Genomic DNA, 23,141 nt, shown 5'->3' with positions numbered 1-23,141 from the left:
TCAACCTATATACGAAGTAATAGAGAACAAAAGGTATATAATTAAATGGACAAATTGTACCAATATGTTGTTAAGGATTGAAGGTTTACAAAATTGTCCAATATATAAGCTGAACCAATTAAAAGGCATATAAAATTTATTAAACCTTCCATTACTCGGGTCAATAACAGGTTATGTTGGGTTATAACTGTTTTCAGGTTCTAATTGGGTTGGGTACTAGTTCGGGTTTAGATTGTAGTTGAGTCGGATTAAATCGGTTAACGAAAACTATCAGGTCGGGTGCAGGTTTAGGTTCAGGTCTTAAACTATTGGATCAAATCGGTTGTCGGTTAACATCAGGTCGGGGTCAAGTCGGGTTATACGTCACTAGTGTCACCCCATTATTCGGGTGCAAGTCAGGTTCAATTCATTGTCGTTTCAGGTCACGTTCTCGAATCGGGTTAGTTTTTAACAGCTCTAATATTAACCGGGCACCGCTCCTAAAACCCTCCCTCTCTTTCTCTCCACTCTCCACTCTCCAAACTCCACGCTTCATACTCAAGTATTTTCTCACTCTTCTCAATCTTCCTCTCTCTCTCTTCATTTTATTTTACTATCACTTTCTCATTTTTTGTGCAGTTCATCCCACCATTTTTCATTTCTAATCCCGTAAGTTCATCTTAATTTGTTTAATTTATTTGCTAATTTCGATTATTTGATTTTTAATTTGCTGTTAGTTTCACATTTTGTGCTAATTTTGTTTAACAATCATTTTCCTTGTCGCTGTTGTATAGTTTTCTGATGAATTTGTATGTAATTTTAGGAGAAATTTATTTAAGTGCTATATTAATTTATTAATTTGATCAAAGATTTATTAATGGCTATGAAATTATGAGCTGCAATTGAATTTTCAATTTTGGAGAATATTGAATTCCAAGTAGAATTCGTTTTTAACTTTGTTGAAGAAAAATGATTGAGACTTAATAATGTGGCCTCTGTTACTAATGCTCCGTACTCTAACTGTATTTTACTGGTGTTCGGCTTGATTCGATGAATTTGCGAAAAGTATAAAAATACAAATATATGATTTTGATTGTAATTGGACGGGCGGAAGTGGCCGTACTGATGTCGGAGTGTGTGGCATGGGTACTTGAGGTGAAATGAAGAGTTTGAGCTATTAAAAGTGAATTAAAACCACTTTGTTATTGATCTAAATGTAACTAAGTTTGGAATGAAGGAAGCGATACTATATTGAATTTACTGATTGTGATTCAATATTATAGTACAATACATTTTATTGGGATTTTAGAGTGATTATGTTGAGAAAAACACTTATATATCAGTACTTTTAACCCTTCTCTTGGAAAATAGATTATCAATCACTAAAATATGATGCTGAATTGATACAATACAGCATATTTTCGAGAAATGAATGAGGGAAAAAGCGACTAAAATCTAGTGCATAGAAATCAAAAGCAACTCCTAATCATGATGGGTAATTAGCCATTATGTCCTTAGAAAATTGCATAAAGGATTGAGGTAACAGTGGCAATCTAAGGGCTTTTTACATAAGAAAACAACTTGTTCCATGTTTATTTTCATTTTATTTTTGCCAACAATTCCTTCTAAGACATGTTTGGTAAAGAAACATTAACTTTTCTATTAAAAATGTTCTAATTTGACCCTCGATCGATCATTGTATAATTATGTCCTTAAATTGCCACCGAGGGATAGTACAGCCATCATTTTGCCTTTGGTTGACTAAATTGTGAGAATTCTATGGTCAAAGTAAGTATTTTTTTTTTTTTAGAGAGTTAAGAGGTACTGTCTTATAAGATAGAGTTATGCAATAATAAATACCTGGGAAATTTATATAGTGGCCCTATGCTTGCTTTTGCAAATACCATTTGGTGGAAGTTCTTTTTTTTTTTTTTTTGCCAATTTCTTTAGCAATCCCCCGATTTTGCTTATGTACATAGTGTATACTAATTGTGATTGAATCGGACCCATGCATAAATGGCTAATTTTCTAACATAAATAAGTATAATGACTAACCTACCCCTAATTTTAACAATTTGCCCTGCTATATCCATTGCCTGACAAAAAAATTCCACCAAGTGGAATTTGCTCAAGTAAAGGTCCAAAATCTTTGTAGTTGCTGCTTTCAAAAAGTGATATATTCTGTATTTCTTGACAATTGTCCTTTTTTTTTTGTTTGTTATTGCTGTTTTCTATACTCTATATTCTATGTGAATGACTGCACAACACGAACAGTATTTATATATCAAATATGATTGTTTTAAAGGGTTATTATCTCTTTGGAAAGACAAACAAAGAAAAGAATCTAAATGGTGGAGGACATGTCTTATTAAGCATAACTAAGAAATGAATGCATCATATGGAGCTTTATAATTTCTTTCTTTTCATTATCAGTGAACAAAATTACTCTTTCACCTCTCTGTGTTGGTATACTTTTGCTGGACCTTCATAATGGCAATAGTGACCAAATTGCTTTGTATGCAGGCTTGGAAAGCGTGAATGAGGTTTTTTCTGGGTGAAGGCAGGATATCTTGCTAATGGCAGCTAGAATTCTAGTGAGAAGGAAAAAATGTCTTGTAGATTATTTAAATGTCCGGTCTATCCAGATTTACCAGAATGCTAGCCCTGAACAGTCCAGTCAGTATTTTAATTTTCGAAGTTTAAGCTCTACTGCAAACAATGTTTCTTCAAAGACAAATCATGTGAATGAGGGAAATGCATTTACACTTTCTAATGCTAAAAGCCATGTTACAGACTTTTCTGCACAAGAAGTGTATAGGTCTACATACTATGTAATTAGGTCACCTGCTTATAAATATGATAGACAGAAAAATGGGATGCCAACGTCTATTGCATTGAAGTTACAATCCATACGTCATGCTTCCACTGCCACAGCTGGACAACCAGAGTATGATGATGATGAAAATGAAGAAGTTGCTGCTAAGAAGAGAAAGGATGCATCTCCAGAGGAATGTGATCAAGCTGTAGTTGGCTTGAGTAGTGCCAAAGCAAAAGTAAAATCTAAGTTGCAGGATTCACAAAAGAGTGCAAAGAGTGTTCTACATAGAGTTTGGGCAACACTTTTGGGAATAGGTCCTGCTATGAAAGCTGTAGCTTCCATGAGCAGGTTAGTTGGCTTTTGTAATAATTAGGTGGTGCTCTTGCCATCCCTATGGGGCTGTAGATATTATTGGTTGATATTTGATGGGTCATCCCTATGGTTATTGAAACGCATGAATGCTCATCTTTTATATGATTCTGGATGCAGAGAGGATTGGGCTAAAAAAATGGTTCATTGGAATGATGTTGTCAAATCAACCGCGCGCCATTATTGGTTGGGCTGCAAATTGTTGTGGGCAGATGTGCGAATTAGTTCAAGGTTGCTCCTTAAACTTGCTGGTGGAAAAAGTCTCTCTCGAAGGGAAAGACAACAGCTTACAAGGACAACAGCAGACATTTTTCGACTTGTTCCCCTTGCAGTTTTTGTCATTGTCCCATTCATGGAGTTTTTACTGCCAGTATTTTTAAAGTTTTTTCCAAACATGCTTCCATCCACCTTCCAAGACAAGATGAGAGAGCAGGTTTGCTGTTCAGAATTAATTTTAAATATTAAACTTTTCCTTTTATGTTTCGAATACAATGAAATTGTATTTATGTCTTATGATTTTAAATGACTGATAAAGATGGATAGTCAGTCTACTGGGTTTATATCTTTCCTTGATCATGTTATGTACTAATATAAATTAACTCCGCTTCATACGTTTGTGATGATTTATACAACTCCATATGGACAAAAAGGCTTGAAAATTTTGATCATGCACCTTTCACTTCTTTTTCTGCAGCACATCATGAAATACCATTTCCCCAATGTCTGGAAACAAGTCTCCAGCTTAGGGTTATTGGAAGGAGAAGAAGAGAAGGAGGGGGGGGGGGGGGGGGGTCAAATGAACAATACACCTTTAGTTGCTATTTGCAATTTTGCAAAAAGGTTATTTCATAAGGTCCTTGATCTGACGCCAACTGCTTTTTACTCTTAACGGATAGGAGTGCAAATTAAATGAATTCATCTTTTGTAGAGAAAGGGTTATTATTATAATTATTTATTTATTTATGCACTGCCATCCCTAAAAAAGGGTATATGCACTTGACCAAACCCTATCCTTTTTAGCTGGCTATTACTTGAAATGTGTTGCTTATGCAGATTAGATCCAGTCCTGTTCTTGTTATAGTATTATCTTTGTTGGAAGCTATATGATGTGTTGATGTAAGATTTAGGTTTCATGCTTATTGAAGAGATTTCTATCAAATCAATACTTGTCTGAGTTAATCAAACCATGTCCAAGAAAACTTGATTCTACTGCCAGATATTAGATAGGTGGTGTTCTGCAAATGATGACATACCTGGGTGGTTATTTTATTCATACCTGGGGTGTTCTTGTCAGGGATAGTGATTGTGCAAGGAATCAATATTTAGGGGAAGGGCACATTAGTCATAGTCTATTAGTAGTAACTTGGGGAATAAGCTAGAGGTTTGTTAGGGGGTATTTTCTATAAATAGACCTCCTTAGGAGGAATAATCATCATGTTGAATATTGTTGAGGTTATCTTGAGGTTATCTTATTGGGAGAGAGTGAGCCTCTCAAAAGCTCATACTTGGGAGAGAATCCACCTCTTGAAAGTGGAATTATCATTCAATTAGTTGTAATTCTCATCTTAATCCTATAATCATCTTCTTCTTCATCTTAATTTCTGCCATTAATAGTGTTGTAACCAAGCTAATTCCTAGCAGATTGTGTAAATATCTATGTGGTATCTCATAATGCACTTTATTACTAGCATAATATCTTCATTAACAATGGATTCCATCTTATAGGAAGCCTTAAAGCGAAGACTAACTGCAAGAATAGAATATGCAAAGTTTCTTCAGGACACTGTCACGCAAATGTCCAAAGAAGTGCAAAATTCACGCAGTGGAGAGATGAAGAAAACTGCTGAAGACCTTGATGAGTTTTTGAACAAAGTAGGTTGATATTATTTTGAGTTTTTTTATTTTATTTCTTTGCTCTTGGTGTTCATCTTGCATTGAGGCAAATAAATGCTGTTTTAGGTTAGAAAAGGTGATAGTGTCTCAAATGAAGAAATATTGGGCTTTGCAAAGCTATTCAATGATGAACTCACCCTTGATAATATCAGCAGGTTCATTTCTTTCCTCTGGTGCAATCTGTGTAGCTGTTATCAGTATTGACAGTCTTTTTTTGCGCAACCCCTGCCTAGTGTTGTTTCCTTCCTCACTATTGATGCAATTATACAAAAAAGGCTATTAATGCATTTCTGATTTTCTGTTTCAGGCCACGATTAGTGAACATGTGTAAATATATGGGAATCAGTCCTTTTGGTACAGATGCATATTTGCGTTACAATCTTCGTGATAAGCTGAAGCGGTAAGTTTAATTTTCATCACTGTCATGGCTGAAGTGATCTATTAGATGGACTTGCATGGGGACAATAACTTTCAAAAACGCTACTCCATCCGTTTCGTAATAATCGCGATAGTAGGGCTTGCACAAGGTTTTAGGAAATTTATAGAGTAGAAATCATAGGGTGAATTTTATAATATAAAGTATAGTTGATGGAGATACATTTAATTGTTAGTTGGAGAGAGAAATAATAAAAAAAGGTAGTATAAGTGGGGTAAGAAGCATAGAGATGTATTAAAATATTTATGCAAGTGGGGTTAATGGGAGAGAGAAATAATATAATAGTGGTGGATCCTTACCAAATTAGGAAGTGTTACAATTATTATACAACAGTATCTAAATATTTGAAGTATAGTTGAGCACTATTGAAAATAGGATAAAAAAAAAAAAAAAAAAAAAATCCTTGACATTACTTCATATTAAAAAATACATGAACAAATGGTGATCTTCTCTTACGTACGTATGAGAAGGGCATCGCCAAGAATAAAGAGCAAAATGTAAAAATAAATATACAGTAACTGGAAGTATAAGACGCATTTGGAACCATTCTTTGATGATTTCACTATATGAGGTTTTACATCATTCACGCATTCCCCTTGACCATCTTTTGTGATTTATACATAAGGAAAACTTTAATCCTTTGACAGAATTTTTTATATTCATCTCAATATATACTTTCAAAATATCAAAATTTTTATTAAAAGATTATAAAATATACTTTTTCCGTTTTTATTTCGTCATATTTTGATTGTGCATGTTTGCTAATGCATATCTGTGACTGTTGATATCTTTAATTGCGTTATAGTAAAAATTATAAAAATTAATATTCTTATGATCTTATCATTCATTGAGAGGAATCAAACAAGACCCTACTTAACTATATTTTTTTCCTATTTGTTGGGAATAATTTATAGCATTAATGAAATGAACTATGTTACTCGAACTCTTCATTTTACCTCAAGTAGCCGTATCGGATCCTCGACACACCGACATGTCACTTGATTTTGGGCAAAAATCATGGAAACTTTCACAGTTTAGTCGGGTCAGACACTTGGACAGATACCTGTTAGGCTGTGACAGGCACTAGTATCCAAACATAGGATATGAATTGTGCATTGACAAGCAAAAAATTCCAAATGGTGCATTTGTAAAAAAAAAACGTAGGCAGTCTCACTGTCCAATGTAATTAAAAAATGAAAAAAAAGGTGCAAAACTAGTATGCAGATTTATAGATTATGTCTAATTATAGAATGCATTGTGTATTATGTAGTGAAGGGGTTTTTACTTGTACTCATGTTTTCTGTTTTCCTTGTTTGCTGGTTAAATTGAAACCACAGAATTAAAGCTGATGATAGGTTGATTCAAGCAGAGGGTATTGAGTCACTTTCAGAAGCTGAACTTCGTGAAGAATGCAGAGAACGTGGCATGCTTGGAATAGTTTCAGTGGAGGAAATGCGCCAGCTGGTATGCTTTTTCTCACAAATATTTTTCTCATATCACTTCCAAATGTTTCTTTATACATCATTTTGTAAGTGATTGACTTGGTGTGAGTAATGTAGTTGTTTGGTGGTTTGGCTCCGAAAATAACATTATTTGATATTGTGAATGAATAATGTTCCTTAATAGGCCTCACTCTGTGGGCATATCTGAGCAATTCTTCCTGTTATGTTTACAGAATTTTACTCATGGAGTGGTTTTTGATAAATAAAAGCTTTTTCTTTGTTTAGTGAGATTCCATTATACTGCTTTGATATTGTGGGTGACGCTCTTTTCGAAGAGAAGCTGACCAGAAGATATATTTTCATTCGAAAATTCAATCTTTATCTCAATATTGTACCTGTGACTCTTTGACTTCACACTAATCAACCTTTGTCATAATTCATTGCATCACATATAAATCTTATATTTTTAGCCGGGACAGAAATTTCATCTAATAGCGACCTCAATGGTTGGGAAAATGTTGCTTGCAAACATATAAAAATCTTAAGCTAGTAGCTACACTATTGTTACACGTATTGTTAATAAGCTTTGGCAAACAAATTTGTTTTGTGGAGCAAACTAAGTTGGTAATTTAATTGACATTATTTAAATTTAAAAACAAAAGTTTAATTGACAAATTGTCCATTAGAGCAAAAAGTAGCACAAGGCATACTAAAGCAATGGAGTTCCTGCTGCACCTGGGTGCTCCTTTTTGAAGGGCGCTGTGTATAAACATCTAAAAAAGTTGAGTGAAGTGTGCCGCATGTATGCCCCTTTGAATGCATCGCCTAGTGCAAATAAAGTGTTCTGCCTTAAATTCCTAATTGCCTGGCGCCTAGGCGCGCTATTTTTATACACAAATACTATGTGGCCAATGTATAAAAAAACACAAGGTGTTAAAGCAAGGTCCTGCTGCACCTAGGTGCGCCTTGGCTTAGTACCTTAGGCACTCTTTATATACAATGAACATGGCAAGCTATAATGTGAATCACCCAACCACTGGAGTTGCTCTAAGAGCATTTCCAACCTTGGTAAAAGATTTTATACCATCCTTCTTTCTCTACCACTTTCTGACTCCTCCACATCATCTATATCATCCCATGATTTCCTTGCATCAAACTTCATCCCACTCATGAATATTAAAGAAAGTTACCTATCTTTCTCTTTCCTATGTTCCTTCTCTCATACAATAGATTAGTTTTTGTTTCAAAATATGTCAAATGGGTGTCTATTTAAAGCTCCAAAAAATCATTAAGTATTGTGTTTATTTTTTATTTTTTTTTTATAATATTTATTTTTAAAAAATACTGTAGCTGTTAAAAGTAAAATACAATAGTAATTTTTTTGTGGATCAAGGCATGGTATATACCATCTTGTGGTATAATTGCATTTATGCCTTCGGTGGAGTTACATGGTAGGGATTTTTACCATTTTTCCATCCCATGTTGCTCAATTGTGCTGCTGACTTTTTAGTAGAAATTACCCCAAAAATAATGATTATAATAAGAGACTACGATTTGTACTGAATATAAAGGGTTATTAACTTCTGTCTGCAGCTTCGCGACTGGCTGGATCTGTCCCTCAATCACTCTGTCCCGTCTTCCTTGTTAATCCTTTCCAGGTAGCGTATACTAACATATGGATGTGTGTGAAGTATGATTAGAAAGCTTTGTGAAACTCAAAGGTACATGAAATCATCATCCTCTTTTTATTTTTTTATTTTTTATTTTTTTTTGGGTGCTAGCAGGGCTTTTATGGTGTCCGGAAAGCTGAAGCCTGAAGAGGTCGTGCAGGCAACTTTGTCTTCTCTTCCAGATGAGGTTGTAGATACCATTGGTGTCACATCTTTGCCCTCTGAAGATTCTGTTTCAGAGAGGAGGAGGAAATTGGAATACCTGGAGATGCAAGAGGAGCTAATTAAGGTGTTGACTCCTATTCTGTTATGCTCATTTAATCCCTCCTCCCTCTAAGTCCTGCATATCATTTTGCAAAAACTTGCTTTGTACGACTTCTGGTAACTTTCTTAAAGACCTATGGTTATACTGAAACCGTATGTAAGGAACTTCTGGTTCCTTTTTTTTGGGGGGGGTTTTTTTTTTTGGTGGGGGGGGGGGGGGTGCTGTGGAGATTATGACCGTTCTCTTTCTTTTCACCTTGGTATTTGATGATAGATTTTGCTTTATCTGATTAACTCACAGGATGAAGAAGAGAGGAACGAAGAAGATGCCGAGACCAAAGGCTCTGCAAAGGATGATAGAGATGTTGCATTGAAAGAGATGAACATCGCAACAGCAAGAGAATCACAAGAACAAGCAAGAATAAGAGCAGCCGAAAAACAAGAACAGCTCTGTGAACTCAGTCGTGCATTGGCTGTTTTGGCTTCTGCTTCTGTATGATAATTCTAGAAACTTTGTTTTCTTCTGTCATGTAACCTGTTGAATTGACTAATCTGAATTGATACTGAGTACATTTGTATTAACTTTGCAGTCAGTGAGTGGGGAACGTGAGGAGTTCCTGAGGCTTGTCAACAAAGAGGTATGCACTATAGTATTAATATACACTGATCATATATATCCTAAAGGTGCTAATTCTAATTTTGGGTTTTCTTCGTTTATCATTAGCTTTTTCATGCGAAAATTATTTTTCCTTGATATTTTATTTTGGAGGAGGGAGGGTGGGTCAAAGAACGGCATAGTACTCTCTATCCTTTTCGGTTCGTCGCTGCCACTTGCTTCACACTCACGTCAGAAGACACATAAAGTCTTGCTAATTAAAAGAGAGTAGAATGCTTATCATTATAAGGATTACTTTGTAGTGCTTGAGAGAAGGACAGGTGAATTTTCTTGGATGTATGTACAGATGCTTATAATTCCTAGAGGTTTCTCTGCACTTCCTTACAAATTCTGGTCTAGGCTCTCCTAGGTACATGCTTCCGGAATTCCCCATACAATTCCTAGCCTCTAAGTATTTACAGTTGGGCTGCCAAGGACTCTAGAACCTAACGGAGAGCATCGATGCACTTAGGGCCTGTTCACTTCAGCTTAATTTCAGTTCAGTTCAGTTCAGCTCCAATCAGTTCAGTTCAGCTTCAATCAGTTCAGCTCCTAATTTTCTTCTCTCATAAAATATTCATTTCAGTTCAGCTCAACTCCAATCACTTCAGTTCAGCTCAGCTCAGTTCAGTAGATGTGAACAGTCCCTTAGTCATTTATCCGGGATTCGGCAAAATAGTAGCTCAACCATTATCCTCATTGGCCCAAAAAATGGTGGAACCTCAAGTTTTAGCCCAATCGAAGCTCGTCTAGGCCCATTATAATGTTGCCGTCATTTTGAGTGTTCAGAAGAAATATATGCGAATTCCAAAATATAATTTCCCCCTATCGAAGGAAGTCAATAGTGCTCCCTATGTTGCTATACCCACACACCCAATGATACACGGGGACTATGAGTCAGACCATGATATCTCACTCTGTATTTATTTTATGTTTGTGTGACTGAGCTCCGCAATCATTTTTCGTTGGGGTTCTTTATGTTTCTTTGGCTTGATTTTGGTATTTTAAAATCATCGTATGTATATATCATGTACATAGTCTGGGTTATGTTTGAGATTTATTTCATTACTCAAAGTTGGAACTTTGATATCTCGTGATTAACTTGACAGCTGAATTTAGCTGCCTAATTTTTACTAGCTATCGTGAAGATTATTTGGGTCAGATTTATACTGCTTGCATATTGATTTGGGAGCATGTTTATTTACCCTAAACACATGCTCTCTGGTGGTGGCATCTATGCTTTCCCTTTCCCCCAATCTGCCATCAAAAAGAGTGGAAAAGGAGCATTGCTAGAAATAAATGACATTATATGCTTCTATGTTCTATTACTGGGTTTTAGTGTGACCAAGTAGCTGCTACAGAATTGTACTTTAAACATATTCTTGGAAATAGAGCAAACTGAATATGGAAAATCACCTCTAAGAAATTGTACACTTCTGTGCAAAATTTTCGTTTTTATGATCTTGCTTCAATTTTGGTGTTTGGTATTCGCTGATCCTTTCAGATAGATCTGTATAATACCATGGTTGAGAAAGAGGGTACTGATGGTGAAGCTGATGCTCTGAAAGCGTATAAAGCTGCTCGAGAAGAAAGTGACCATGCTGCTGAAGTAGCTGTTCGGGACAAGGCTTCATCAGCTCTCATAGAACAGGTAAGTTTGGATTTTCTATAGATTCATGATCCAATGCTGATAACTTTTAGCATTAACCCACTTTTTAAGTTTGTCTTGTTCATGCTGGTAGGTTGATGAGATGCTTCAGAAACTGGAAAAAGAAATTGATGATGTGGATGCCAAAATAGGTGATCGCTGGCAGCTTCTTGACAGGTGAATTAGTTGCTAAATAAATGCTTTGAATATTATTTCAACTTATCTTGAGACCTATAACTTGTAAGTAGATAACAAAAAGTTTATGTAAATAATATATATATTTAAACTCTTACGTTATCTACTTACATGACCTTCTGGAGTCTCTTAAAAGCAGTGAATGTAAATGAAGCTAAGATGCTTGGTAGCCATAATGAAATAAGTGGATGAATGTAATGTCTCGTTGGCTTCTTTCTATGTAAGTTGTTTGAAGATTCTAAAAATGAGTACAGGATTACATTTCAAGGTTTGCAAGCTAGTAACTTGATAGTTGGAGATGGATATATTTTGATGCCATTATCTGCAAGTGTCACTATAACTAACACTTCTTCTGCACAGGGACTTCGACGGGAAAGTGACACCTGAGGAAGTGGCTGCTGCTGCTATGTACTTGAAGCACAGATTTGACAAGGAGGGTGTTGAAGAGTTAATTAGCAACCTTGCAAAAGATAGAGGTAAATTATTAAAGCGAGACAATCTATTTTAATACACATCGTCTTTAATTATTAGGCGGGTAATGTGTGATGATTTGTGCCCTGAATTTTTTCTGATGGCTCATGCACTGTCTCATGTTACATATCTGTACTTGCTAAACAATGATCAAGCTAATGAAAAAAATTTGTATAACTGATGTTGCACCAGATGGAAAGATTCTCGTTGAAGACATTGTCAGATTGGGGCGCCGAGCTGAGGATGACAACACACCTGAGCTAGAGAGACGAGACTGATATCAAGGCTTGCCTTTACCTTTTTATATTGATGCTCTAGTTTCCCCCAGCCTATAGGTTTCCATTTAAACCACAAGTATTAGTAGTATATCAACCCCTGATATAGAATTGAAATTGGAGCTCCCGCATCTGTTTTTTAATGGTGCTGGTGTTGCTCTGTTTATATAGGCACTACACCTGGTCTTACAATCCCAGTAGTTTGTAAGAATTGTAACTCTCAACTCTAATATGATCCTTAAATTTATTTCCTGGTTTTTTTAAGTTATTATATCTACTGTCTGTCAATCTTTTGAGAGTACCTCTGATGGTTTCATTGCAGCAATTACCGATAATTAATTAGTACTCTATTTTTTTTTAGGGTATTTTGTTTTTTACCACCTCACAAAAACACGAAAATCTCTTTTACCACCTCCCAAAAAAAGTATTTTACTTTACCACCTCATAAAAAACACGAAAATAGGTTTTACCACCATTGAACTGATTCCGTTTAGGAATCCGTTAAGTGGGCCCATAAAGCCACGTGTCGTGTTATTATTGGCCAAAAAAAGAAAAAAATAAAAAAAAAAGAAAAAAAATAAAAAAAATAAAAAAAAGAAAAACCTAAAACTACCCAGCCACCACCACAGCGCCACCATCGCGCCACCACCCCCTTCCCCCCAATTCACCACAACCCTCCCCGAAACCACCACCCGCGTCGCACCACCAGCCCCAACCCACCTAAACCCTCCCCCTCCCTTTCCCACAACCGCGTCGCCCCCAAAACAACCAAACCCAAAACCCTAGATCCCCACCACGGCCACGAATCTGGCCACAAATGGCCGAAATCGGCCGGTTTTGGGGCTCAGTGGCCTTGATCGGCCGATTTCAGCCTTTTAAGGTCAAATTCGTGGTCGTTTTTGGGGGGATGAGTTTTGGGTTTGGTGGTTTTTGGAGGCGATACGGTTGTGGGGAAGGGAGGGGGAGGATTTAGGTGGGTTGGGGCTAGTGGTGCGACGCGGGTGGTGGTTTCGGGGAGGGGTGCGGTGAGTTGGGGGGAAGGCGGCGGTGGCGCGGGGGTGGTGCTGCGGTGTTGGCTGGAGTAGTTTTAGGATTTTTGTTTTTTTTTTTTTAATTTCTCTTTTTTTTTAACAAATAAAATGCTGACACGTGTTACTGTGGGCCACACTTAACGGAATTTTTGGATGGAAACCGTTAAGTGGTGGTAAAACCTATTTTCGTGTTTTTTATGAGGTGGTAAAGTAAAATACTTTTTTTGGGAGGTGGTAAAAGAGATTTTCGTGTTTTTGTGAGGTGGTAAAAAACAAAATTTCCTTTTTTTTAATCACTGTAACCTACTCGTATCATTTTTTTTTTCTTTGTAAACTTTTTCATGTTACCTTAATTAATTGATAATGTAAATGTCTGTTTTGGTGTGACAAATATGTAGTTTACTAAAAAATGAGTGATGACCCGAGAAATTAAATTTACTCTATTGTATTATTAAAGGCCGGAAGGAGTACAATGAGTCAAATACGACTGAAGGTAACAAACAGCAAGTTGCTACAAGTCCAAGCAGCTTAACAATTCATAAACAGGCTACTGAGCTATCAAAAAATCCTACATGTTTTTCAGTTTAGCAGCAAATTCCTCAATGTTCCTGTCAGAACTACCACCTTCATCCATAGCCTCTTGAGCCAATTTCTTCCATTTTGCGACGTTGCTTCTGATTTCGCTTGCACGCTCTCCTTCCATCACTTCTAGTATGCAGGCTTTCAGTTCATCCCTTGTTACAAAACCCATTTCATCAACCTTTAATCTAACACCGTTTCTCCAAACATCGTTTATGTACTTGGCATTGGTGGGTTGGTCTACCCACTGAGGCATTGCCACCAAGGGAACCCCGATACTTATAGCTTCTAAAGTCGAGTTCCACCCACAATGTGTCACGAAACACCCTATTGCTCGGTGAGCCAAAACGGCTAACTGAGGGCACCAATTGACAACTAAACCTTTCCCTGATATTTCCTCTTTGAAATTTGGAGGAAGCTTATCTTCTTCTGAAGCTCTAACAACCCATAAGAAATGCTTTTTGGTATTTAGTACACCCTTGGCTATTTCTTCCATTTCCTCTGCTCCAAGAGAAGCCAAGCTTCCCATTGCTATGTAGACAACAGAACTACTTTCCCTTGCATCAAGCCATTGGAGGCAAGCATTGGTTTCGGGCTTGAAGAAACTTAGGCCATATTCATTGTCATCTTCCAAGCGTTTGTCCAAGTACATTGAGGGGATGGCTGGTCCTATTGTTTTTATAGGCCATTGGCTTCTCATCCAGTCTAGTACCTGATCACAAATGTTCCTTAGCAACGGTTGATATAATTTCAAAATTAAAAGGATGCTCCCCTCGTTCTTAAATAATTGTGTGACTTTTTGCTATGTTATCCCAAAATAATAGGTCACCTTATACTATACCTGCGTATGGTAAATTAAACAACAATAGATTTTCCTATACTACCTTTATGACATGTTTAGCTAAGATTTTCAAAGTTATGTTGCTTGTTATGAAATGAAATCAATGCTTGATAAGGACAACTTTGGACAATAGTATTAACTAAATTCTGTTAAAATGATCCTAAAATCAAACGTGGGCTATTACATAGGGACGAGCTTGTAATAAGTTGTAAAGTTAACTAAAGATGTGGAGAGTTCCAAATTTTTTTTCCTGATAGGAGTACAAGATCATAACTAATAAAATGGGCCTACTATTGGATTTGATCAAGAAATTTTGGTCCATTTAATGACTCTAGAAAAATCTAGTCTGGATCGGCTCATTTTGTGTGCGGCTGGCCACACCACGTGGCCACTTGTAAAAGAACAAAGTAGCTCCTATAACACTAACCAAGTAATCCCTATGATACTAATCGAGTAACTCCTTTAACACCGACTAAATAATTCCTATAACACTGACTGAGTAACCCCTATAATACTAATGAAGTAACCTCTTTGATGGTTGGTCATACTGTGTGACTAGGTACACTATAAAAGTTTGTGTATACCTTATTAAAATTTTTAAAATTAAATAAATAAACCATTGGCCATATATTGAAACAAGACAAATTTATCATCTAGTGATGTGATTCATGCGGTTGAAACTACTTTAGTATAAACTACATCAAAAGCTTCCAATTAACAAACATATTTATATAAGAACTTTAGGCAACTTAGTCATAAAATAATACAAGTAAAACATAAACATTTTTTTAAAAAAAATAATAGAATTTACCTGAGATTCCAATTTGTCAAAAGTATTGAAGAACAACAAAGTAGCCTTGTGGAAGTTCAAAGATTGATTAATATTAAGGTCATTGAGAGAAGGATATATTCCTGGATTAACTAGCAAAGAAGGCATTTCATTAACCCTTAACAAAGGAATTGAAGGCATTGAAATCAATGAACTTTTAAAGGGAAACTTTAATGATCCTTCATATACATGGTAGTGTATGGAATGAACGGTTGCTGATTGAGTGAAAAACGGGGCCCCATCGATCCCAACCGTCCGTGCCAAGTCTAAGACCCAAGTGATCAAACAATCATACACTATGAACTTCACAGGGTGGCTTGTTACTTTGTACTCTTCTATTAGGTTAGCTAGGCTTGTAGGGACTACTCTTTGGAAAAGCTCTAAGTAGCCCTCATGATCAAGTTTTTCACCGTCTTTGAGGCCATCATAAATGGTTCGGATTTGGATCAGACTGTACTCGGACTGAGGGGGAAGTAATTTGGATAGTGATTGGGTTGTGACTAAGGTGACTTTAAGGCCTTTGGAAGCTAAGCGTTTTGAGAATTGGAGCATTGGATTTATGTGGCCTTGTATAGGAAATGGGAATACCAACACATGAGGTTGTATTGATGTCTTGGTTTCTTCCTCCATTTTTCACTCCTAGCTAGCTTAATGTTCTTCTTTGTTGAATTCTCAATTCTTTGAGAAGATAAGATATGATGGATGGTGTATTTGGTGTAGGTTGAGAAGTGAAATAGTAGTGCATGATTGGGGGAAGTCATAGGTTGGTTATTTATAATTGTGGGACACATTACTATCGGTGGCAAAAATCAAGTAATATTGTGTAGTTGGTGTCTTCAAAGTTTGACTAGGATTGACCAACAAAAGGGTCAAGGAAAATTATTTATTTATTGTTATCATCGAATCCATTGTTGTCACCTAAATTCATTCATCGCGGTTGTCCCAAAATAATTGATACATTAAAATTTATTTTCATTACTTATATATTAACTTTTACAATAGTTTTTTTAATAATATAATAAAAACATATTTTATCATAAAATATATTGTTAGATGGGTATTAATATGCTCTGCACAAAGTTTCGTATGTGGCTGTCACATCTTGTTGACGTGGTTACTTAGCTTGGTCAGGGGTTACTCAATCGGTCAAATGTTACTTAGCCGAGGATTAATCGATCGGTCAGGGGTTACTTAATCAAGGGCTACTTGGTTGGTCAAGGGTTACTCGGTTAGTTATGGGTTACTCTGTCAATCAGGGATTACTCGGTCGGTCATGGACTACTCGGTCGATCAGGAGTTACCCGATTGATGTTTTTATATATGTCAGCCGACAGAAAACGCGCTATATAAAGTTTCATAATATTTTTTTTATAACTTTCATTAATATTTCACCACATAAAAATAAAATATAATAAAGCAATATTAATAGAATAAAATATAATGGCCAAATTGGGATAAAAAATAACGAGGGAATACATATTTAGGCAAGTTAGTTACACTAATAATAAAGCATATAAAATTATAAATTTCGTAAAAATAAAAATTACCTTAGATTCCAACTTGTCAATAGTGTTGAAGAGCAATAAACTGGCCTTGTGGAAGTTCAATGACTGATTGATACTAAGGTCATTTAGAGAAGGATAACACCTTGGATTAACTATCAAAGAAGGCATTTCCTCAACCCTTAACAAAGGTATTGAAGGCATTGAAATAAGTGAACTTCTGAAGGGAAACTTTAATGCTCCTTCATATACATGGTAATGTATGGAATGAACGGCTGCTGATTGAGTGAAAAACGGGGCCCCATCGATCCCAGCCGTCCGTGCCAAGTCTAAGACCCAAGTGAACAAACAATCATACACTATGAACTTCACAGGGTGGCTAGTTACTTTGTACTCTTCAATAAGTTTAGCTAGGCTTATAGGGACTACTCTTTGGAAAAGCTCGATGTAGGCCTCAGTGTCAAGTTTTTCGCCGTCTTTGAGGCCGTCATAAATGGATTGGATTTGGATCAAACTGGATTGGGACTGTGAGGGAAGTAATTTGGATAGTGATGGGGTTGTAATTAAGGTGATTTTAAGGCCTTTGGAAGCTAAGTGTTTTGAGAATTGGAGCATCGGGTTTATGTGGCCTTGTATGGGACATGGGAATACCAAAATATGTGGTGGTATTGATGTCGGTGTTTCTTCCTCCATTTCTTTACTCCTAACTAGCTTAATGTTCTCCTTAAGTTGTTGAATATCCCAATTCTTTAAGAAGATAAGATATGGTGGATGGTGTGGTGTTCGTTAAGGAGTAAAAAAAATAGTGTATGATTGGGGAAGTACATAAGTATGTTAATCATTTATAGTAATATAATTTTTGTGTATATACAATGAAAAAAAACGCTGCTAAATCAATCCCTCTCACAGATTATTTAGCTACACTACAAGTCAACGTTTAAGAATAAAGGGGGAAGGTAATTAAAGGAATCCCTCTAATCGCAAGCATAAGGGTATAGTGGGAGGAGGTAAGAGAATCCCTCTAATCCAAGCACAAGCACATTTGGGAGCTTGAACTTGAGATCTCAACATCACATTGAAATTTCCCATGATCACCATTCACCACTAAGCAAGCTTGGTATGTTGAACACAATATTAGTGGCAAAAGACCAAAAAAAGCAAGTAATATTGTGATATGGCACTAAGGGTGTCAATTCGGATAATCAGATTGAGTTTGGCTTGATCCACGACAGATCAGATCTGTTCGGGTTGGGCAAGTTCATTTACTAACTTTATGACACTTTTAGCTAATATTTCCAAAGGTATTATGAAATTTTGGTTTATAATACGGCTCTTGAAAAACTTTACTGATTCATCCAAACATTAAAAAAAAAAAAAAAAAAAAAAAAATTAGTATAGAGTAAAGCCCTGTTCACTTCACCTTATAAAAATTATGTCCAATAAAAATAATTTCAGTTTAGCAAAAAAATAGTTTCTTTGAAGAAGAAATATAACAGAGAATCCGTAAAAATAATTTCAGTTTAGCAAAAATAATTTCAATTCAGTAAAAATAATTTAAGTTTAGCAAAACTAATTTCAATTCAGTAACAATATTTTCTTTTCAGCAAAAATAAGGTGAAGTGAACAGGGCCTACAAGTTTACATTAAAACATGTGCATTTCTACTATCCATTTAGGTGAAATGAAATATAAATATGCTAATCAGCGTGTTTTTTGTATGACTAACTACACCGTGGGATTGGCTGACACACACCAAAACATTAACTGAATAATCCCTAATCAACCGAGTAACCCTCGACTGATCGAATAACCCCTGACCAAATAACTCTTACCACACGGTGTGACTGACATATGAAACTGTGTTTGATGTGTTTTGTGTGCGGCTGGCTACACCATGTGGTGGCCACTTATTAAAAAATAAAATAAAATAAAATAAAAAGTAACCCTTATAACAGTGATTGAGTAACTAATGTAATACTAACCGAGTAACCCCTATAACATTGAATGATTAACCCATATAGCATTGACAAAGTAATCCATGTAACACTAACCGAAAACCCCTATAGCACTAACAAAGTAACCCCTATAAAAGCTGACCACATATAAAAGTTTGTGTATATCTAATCAAGACGTCAATTTTTTCCTAAAAAAATAAAAGACAAATTTATTCGATAGAAAAACAAAAAATTATCATATGTGAAAATATGGATTTTTTTTTTTAAGTTATCTTTTTTCTCATCATCACATGTATCACAATCTTTTTCTTTTCATTTAACACTCATAATTAAATTTTGCATAGGAGTTCGTGCAAGCTAATTTGTTGCAATTAATATAAAACAGATATAGTAGTTATATGTGTAGGACAGTGGGAAAGGAGTGATAAAAGTGGAAAAATTATTTAACATAAAAGGAGAAAAGCAAAAGTAGGAAGATGAAAATTACCTGAGATTCCAGCTTGTCAAAAGTATTGAAGAACAACAAACTGGCCTAGTGGAAGTTCAAAGATTGATTGATACTAAGGTCATTGAGAGAAGGATATACCCCAGGATTATCTATCAAAGGAAGGCATTTCATTTACCCTTAACAAAGGAATTGAAGGCATTGAAATGAATGAACTTTTAAAGGGAAACTTCAATGCTCCTTCATATACATGGTAGTGTATGGCATGAGCGGCTGCTGTTTGAGTGAAAAACGGAGCCCCGTCGATCCCAACCGCCCGTGCCAAGTCTAAGACCCAAGTGATCACACTATCATACACTATAAACTTCACAGGGTGGCTTGTTACTTTGTACTCTTCAAGGAGGTTAGCTAGGCTTTTAGGAACTACTCTTTGGAAAAGCTCCAAGTAAGCCACATGATCAAGTTTTTCGCGGTCATTGAGGCATGGATCGGATTTGGATCAGACTAGACTCGGACTGAGGGGGAAGTAACTTGGATAGTGATTGGGTTGTGACTAAGGTGACTTTAAGGCCTTTGAAAGCTAAGCGTTTTGAGAATTGGAGCATTGGGTTTATGTGGCCTTGTAAGGGAAATGGGAATACTAAAACATGAGGTGGTATTGATGTCTTTGCTTCGATCTCCCTCCATTTTTTCACTTGTAGTTAGCTATCTTAATGTTCTTCTATGTTGATTTTCCCAATTCCTTGAGAAAATAAGGTATGATGTATGGTGTATTGGTGTAGGTTGAGTAAAATAGTAGTGCATGTATGCATGATTGGGGAAGTCATAAGGTGATCATTTATAATTGTGGGACGCATTATTGGTGGCAAAAATGAAGTAGTATAGTGTAATTAGTACCTTTAAATGTTTTACTTATTATTATTTGGCTTGACCTACTAAAAGGTCAAGTAATATTTATTAATTAATTATTTATTAAAAAGTTGTTATTCATCTTATACGATTGACTTATTTAAGACAAATAGTTGTACATGTTAAATCTTATAGCTAACCATTAACTTATAGTTGCATATGAGTCGTCTTATATTGAAGAAAGAGGAGATAAAAATCACTTCATAAGTTAAGATATTCCCATCTGTTATTACCAATTGATCGATTTTAGTTGGGAACCTCATGGCTCATGCTATATACCCATGTTCTTTTGAGGAGGCAACTGCTTTGCTCTAGTAATTAGTAATCAATTATTACTGAAATAATTAGCACAATATCTTATACTTCGTAGTATAATAATAATAATAATAATAATAATAATAATAATAATAATAATAATATAAACAACCAACAACAATAATAATGATAATAATAATAACAAATGACCAACAACAACAAAAATAATCATAATTAAAACGATAATAGTAATAATACTTTGTAATTAAGGTCTGACAAATACGATTGTTAAATAAATTTGAATCTTGATATTAAGAACATCTTTTCACTATTATTGCTATTCATACGTAATTGTATCTTGATTTTTTATTTTTTATTTTTTATTGAAAAGTTTAAGAAGACAAGACAGGTTCAGTGTCATGATGAGAGGATTTCCCGATGGATGGTGTCTAAAATTTTGCCTCAGTAACTAGATACAAGTGAGTCAAAACGTTAGTAATATGTCAAAAAGTATACATGAGCTCGAACGATTATGAAGGGAAATTTTACAATCCACACAAGTAGAAATTTTATCATTTCCAAGAGAATCCATCTACACACAAGTAGATTTAATTTTATTTGGGAGATTAATTAGTACTAGACTAATATTAACACTAATACTAATAGTATATATACTTTCAAGTTTCAAATATTCACAATCTCTTTTATTGAGAGCATTATAACATATTCTCCCCATTTCTCCTCACCCTAATTTCTCACTCAATAATCTTGGTTTGGCTTTGACTCCCCAAAATCCTAGTAAAAAAAAACAAGCAATACTTTTTCGTTCATTTTGAGCTGCACCTGTTTGATCAGAAAGCTCATACCCATTTAGTCAAGGAAAAATTGTCCGGAATAATCCCACCTTTGGCTCATCCGCCCGAAATAATCCCACCTTTTGATTATTTTTAAATAATCCGACCTTTGTATACAATCCGCTTCCAATGGTCCCAAATGACTTGAAACCTACTAAACAAGTTACTATTTGTGAGTTGGAATTATTTTCACACGTGTCACTACGTGAGTGGTCTAATCCAAAAAAAATAAAAAAATAATAATAACAAATTATTGAAAAATTAAAAAAAAAAAAACCAACGGCCACCCTCGATCTCTCCGGCAGACCCGCCGCCGAAACCACCTTCCCTACCCATCCCACCAATCGAACCACCTCTTCTGCCAGCCCACCAACCGAAACCACCGGCCTCTAGGTATGATAGGTTTACGATTTAGGGGTTGATTTGTGGGCATTCGAAGCGCGCGGCTACTTTAGTTTGTGGTGTTTGCCGGTGATTGCTGGTGCAGTTGTGGTGGGTGGCGACTAATTGTGATGGTAGGTCGTTTGGTGTTTGCTTCGGGGAGAGTGGCTATGATGTTGTTGCAGGTTTGTGGTGGCGCGTTTGCGAAGGAGAAGTAGCAGCAATAGTGCTGCTTTTCTGGTGGTTTTGAGAAGCAGCAGCGATGTTGCAGGTTTGGGTGCAGAGCTGGGTTCGGATCGGGCGGAAACGGGGAGGGAGAGGGAGGGGGTGGCCAGAATCGAGAAGGGGAAGGGAGTTGGTGGTCTGAATCGGGGAGAGGAAGGGGAAGGTCGGATTATTTAAAAATAATCGAAAGGTGGGATTATTTTGGGCGGATGAGCCAAAGCCCAAAGGTGGGATTATTGCGGGCAATTTTTCCTTGAACACCAAAAGTACTGAAGTAAAATTTAACACAAATTGTGGCATCTCTTCCCCAGCATAAGAATAAACAGGGCCCATCAAATTCTATAATTAAAAATTTTCGTTTTCTTCGAATAATCTCCCAAGATCTATGGACCAAACACACCCCACTAAGGCCCTGTTCTTTTGAGATTCTGGGCAGAGCAGAGCAGGGGTCAGTAGAGCAGAGCAGATTAAATTTCAACAAAGCATAGCAGATTTCAGGATAGCAGAGTCGAGCCAAGCAGAGCAGATTTCAACATTATTAATGTTATTATTATTAATGTTGTTGTTATTATTATTATTATTATTAATTATTATTATTATTATTATTACTATATTATTATTATTATTAATACTATTATTAATGTTGTTATTATTATTATTATTACTATTATTATTAATACTATTATTAATGTTATTATTATTAATGTTGTTGTTGTTATTATTATTATTACTATTACTATTACTATTACTAAGTGCATATACCATTGATTTAGGTGAGTGAAAACATAAATATATGTATACCATATTTAACATATGTTAATAGTAGAAAGATAAAAGACAACGGTTTACTTATATTTATTTCACAAAAATTTTAAAATAAAATGATTTAATGAGTAATAGTGATTTTACTTAAAAATTTGTCTTAATCATATATTTTATACCCTAAATATAATAATGATATACAAAGTACTACTTGAAAACCTCTTTTTTTAATTCTTAAATTATATGGAAAGATTTGAAAAATAATTCAACTCAATGAACTAACAATCAATACCCACATACATATAATGTTTCTACACATTGTGATTCTAATATCAAGTGTTTATAAAAGGAATTGTTATTAATTGTTATTATTATTATTTATTTTTTTGAAAGAATTGTTATAATTATTAGAAATTATTAATTAATAATATTATTAAATATTAATTCTTAAAAGTTTGA

General features: G+C 35.4%; 2 protein-coding genes across 3 annotated transcripts; one reads left to right on the top strand and one right to left on the bottom strand.

Moving 5' to 3' along the window:
• The first annotated feature begins 509 nt into the window (after positions 1 to 509).
• LOC145582947 (uncharacterized) lies at positions 510 to 12,417 on the top strand. The gene is made up of 15 exons (XM_081640015.1): positions 510 to 648; positions 2,503 to 3,145; positions 3,287 to 3,599; positions 4,892 to 5,038; positions 5,126 to 5,214; positions 5,367 to 5,459; positions 6,833 to 6,959; positions 8,531 to 8,595; positions 8,722 to 8,896; positions 9,173 to 9,364; positions 9,462 to 9,509; positions 11,031 to 11,177; positions 11,269 to 11,351; positions 11,730 to 11,845; positions 12,033 to 12,417. The coding sequence occupies exons 2-15, from the start codon at positions 2,556 to 2,558 to the stop codon at positions 12,116 to 12,118; spliced, it is 2,271 nt and encodes a 756-aa protein (XP_081496141.1). The 5' UTR covers positions 510 to 648; positions 2,503 to 2,555; the 3' UTR covers positions 12,119 to 12,417.
• Positions 12,418 to 13,555: 1,138 nt separating this feature from the next.
• On the bottom strand, positions 13,556 to 17,744 carry LOC145582948 (mogroside I-E synthase-like). Of its 2 annotated transcripts, none has more exons than XM_081640017.1 (2): positions 16,943 to 17,744; positions 13,556 to 14,437 (listed from the first exon to the last, which is right to left on the bottom strand). In XM_081640017.1, exons 1-2 carry the CDS (start codon positions 17,588 to 17,590, stop codon positions 13,715 to 13,717), a joined length of 1,371 nt encoding a protein of 456 aa, XP_081496143.1. In that variant the 5' UTR covers positions 17,591 to 17,744; the 3' UTR covers positions 13,556 to 13,714. The 2 variants fall into 2 exon arrangements, with proteins under 2 accessions (XP_081496143.1, XP_081496142.1); XM_081640016.1 differs by lacking the exon at positions 16,943 to 17,744 and adding an exon at positions 15,378 to 16,189.
• Between the last annotated feature and the right edge of the window lie 5,397 nt (positions 17,745 to 23,141).

The sequence above is a fragment of the Chenopodium album genome, chromosome 15 (genome assembly GCF_948465745.1).
Source record: "Chenopodium album chromosome 15, dcCheAlbu1.1, whole genome shotgun sequence".
In the NCBI taxonomy this organism is placed as follows: domain Eukaryota; kingdom Viridiplantae; phylum Streptophyta; class Magnoliopsida; order Caryophyllales; family Amaranthaceae; genus Chenopodium; species Chenopodium album.
The sequence above is the reverse complement of the archived record's forward strand: the minus strand, read 5'-3'. Positions and strand labels throughout refer to the sequence as shown.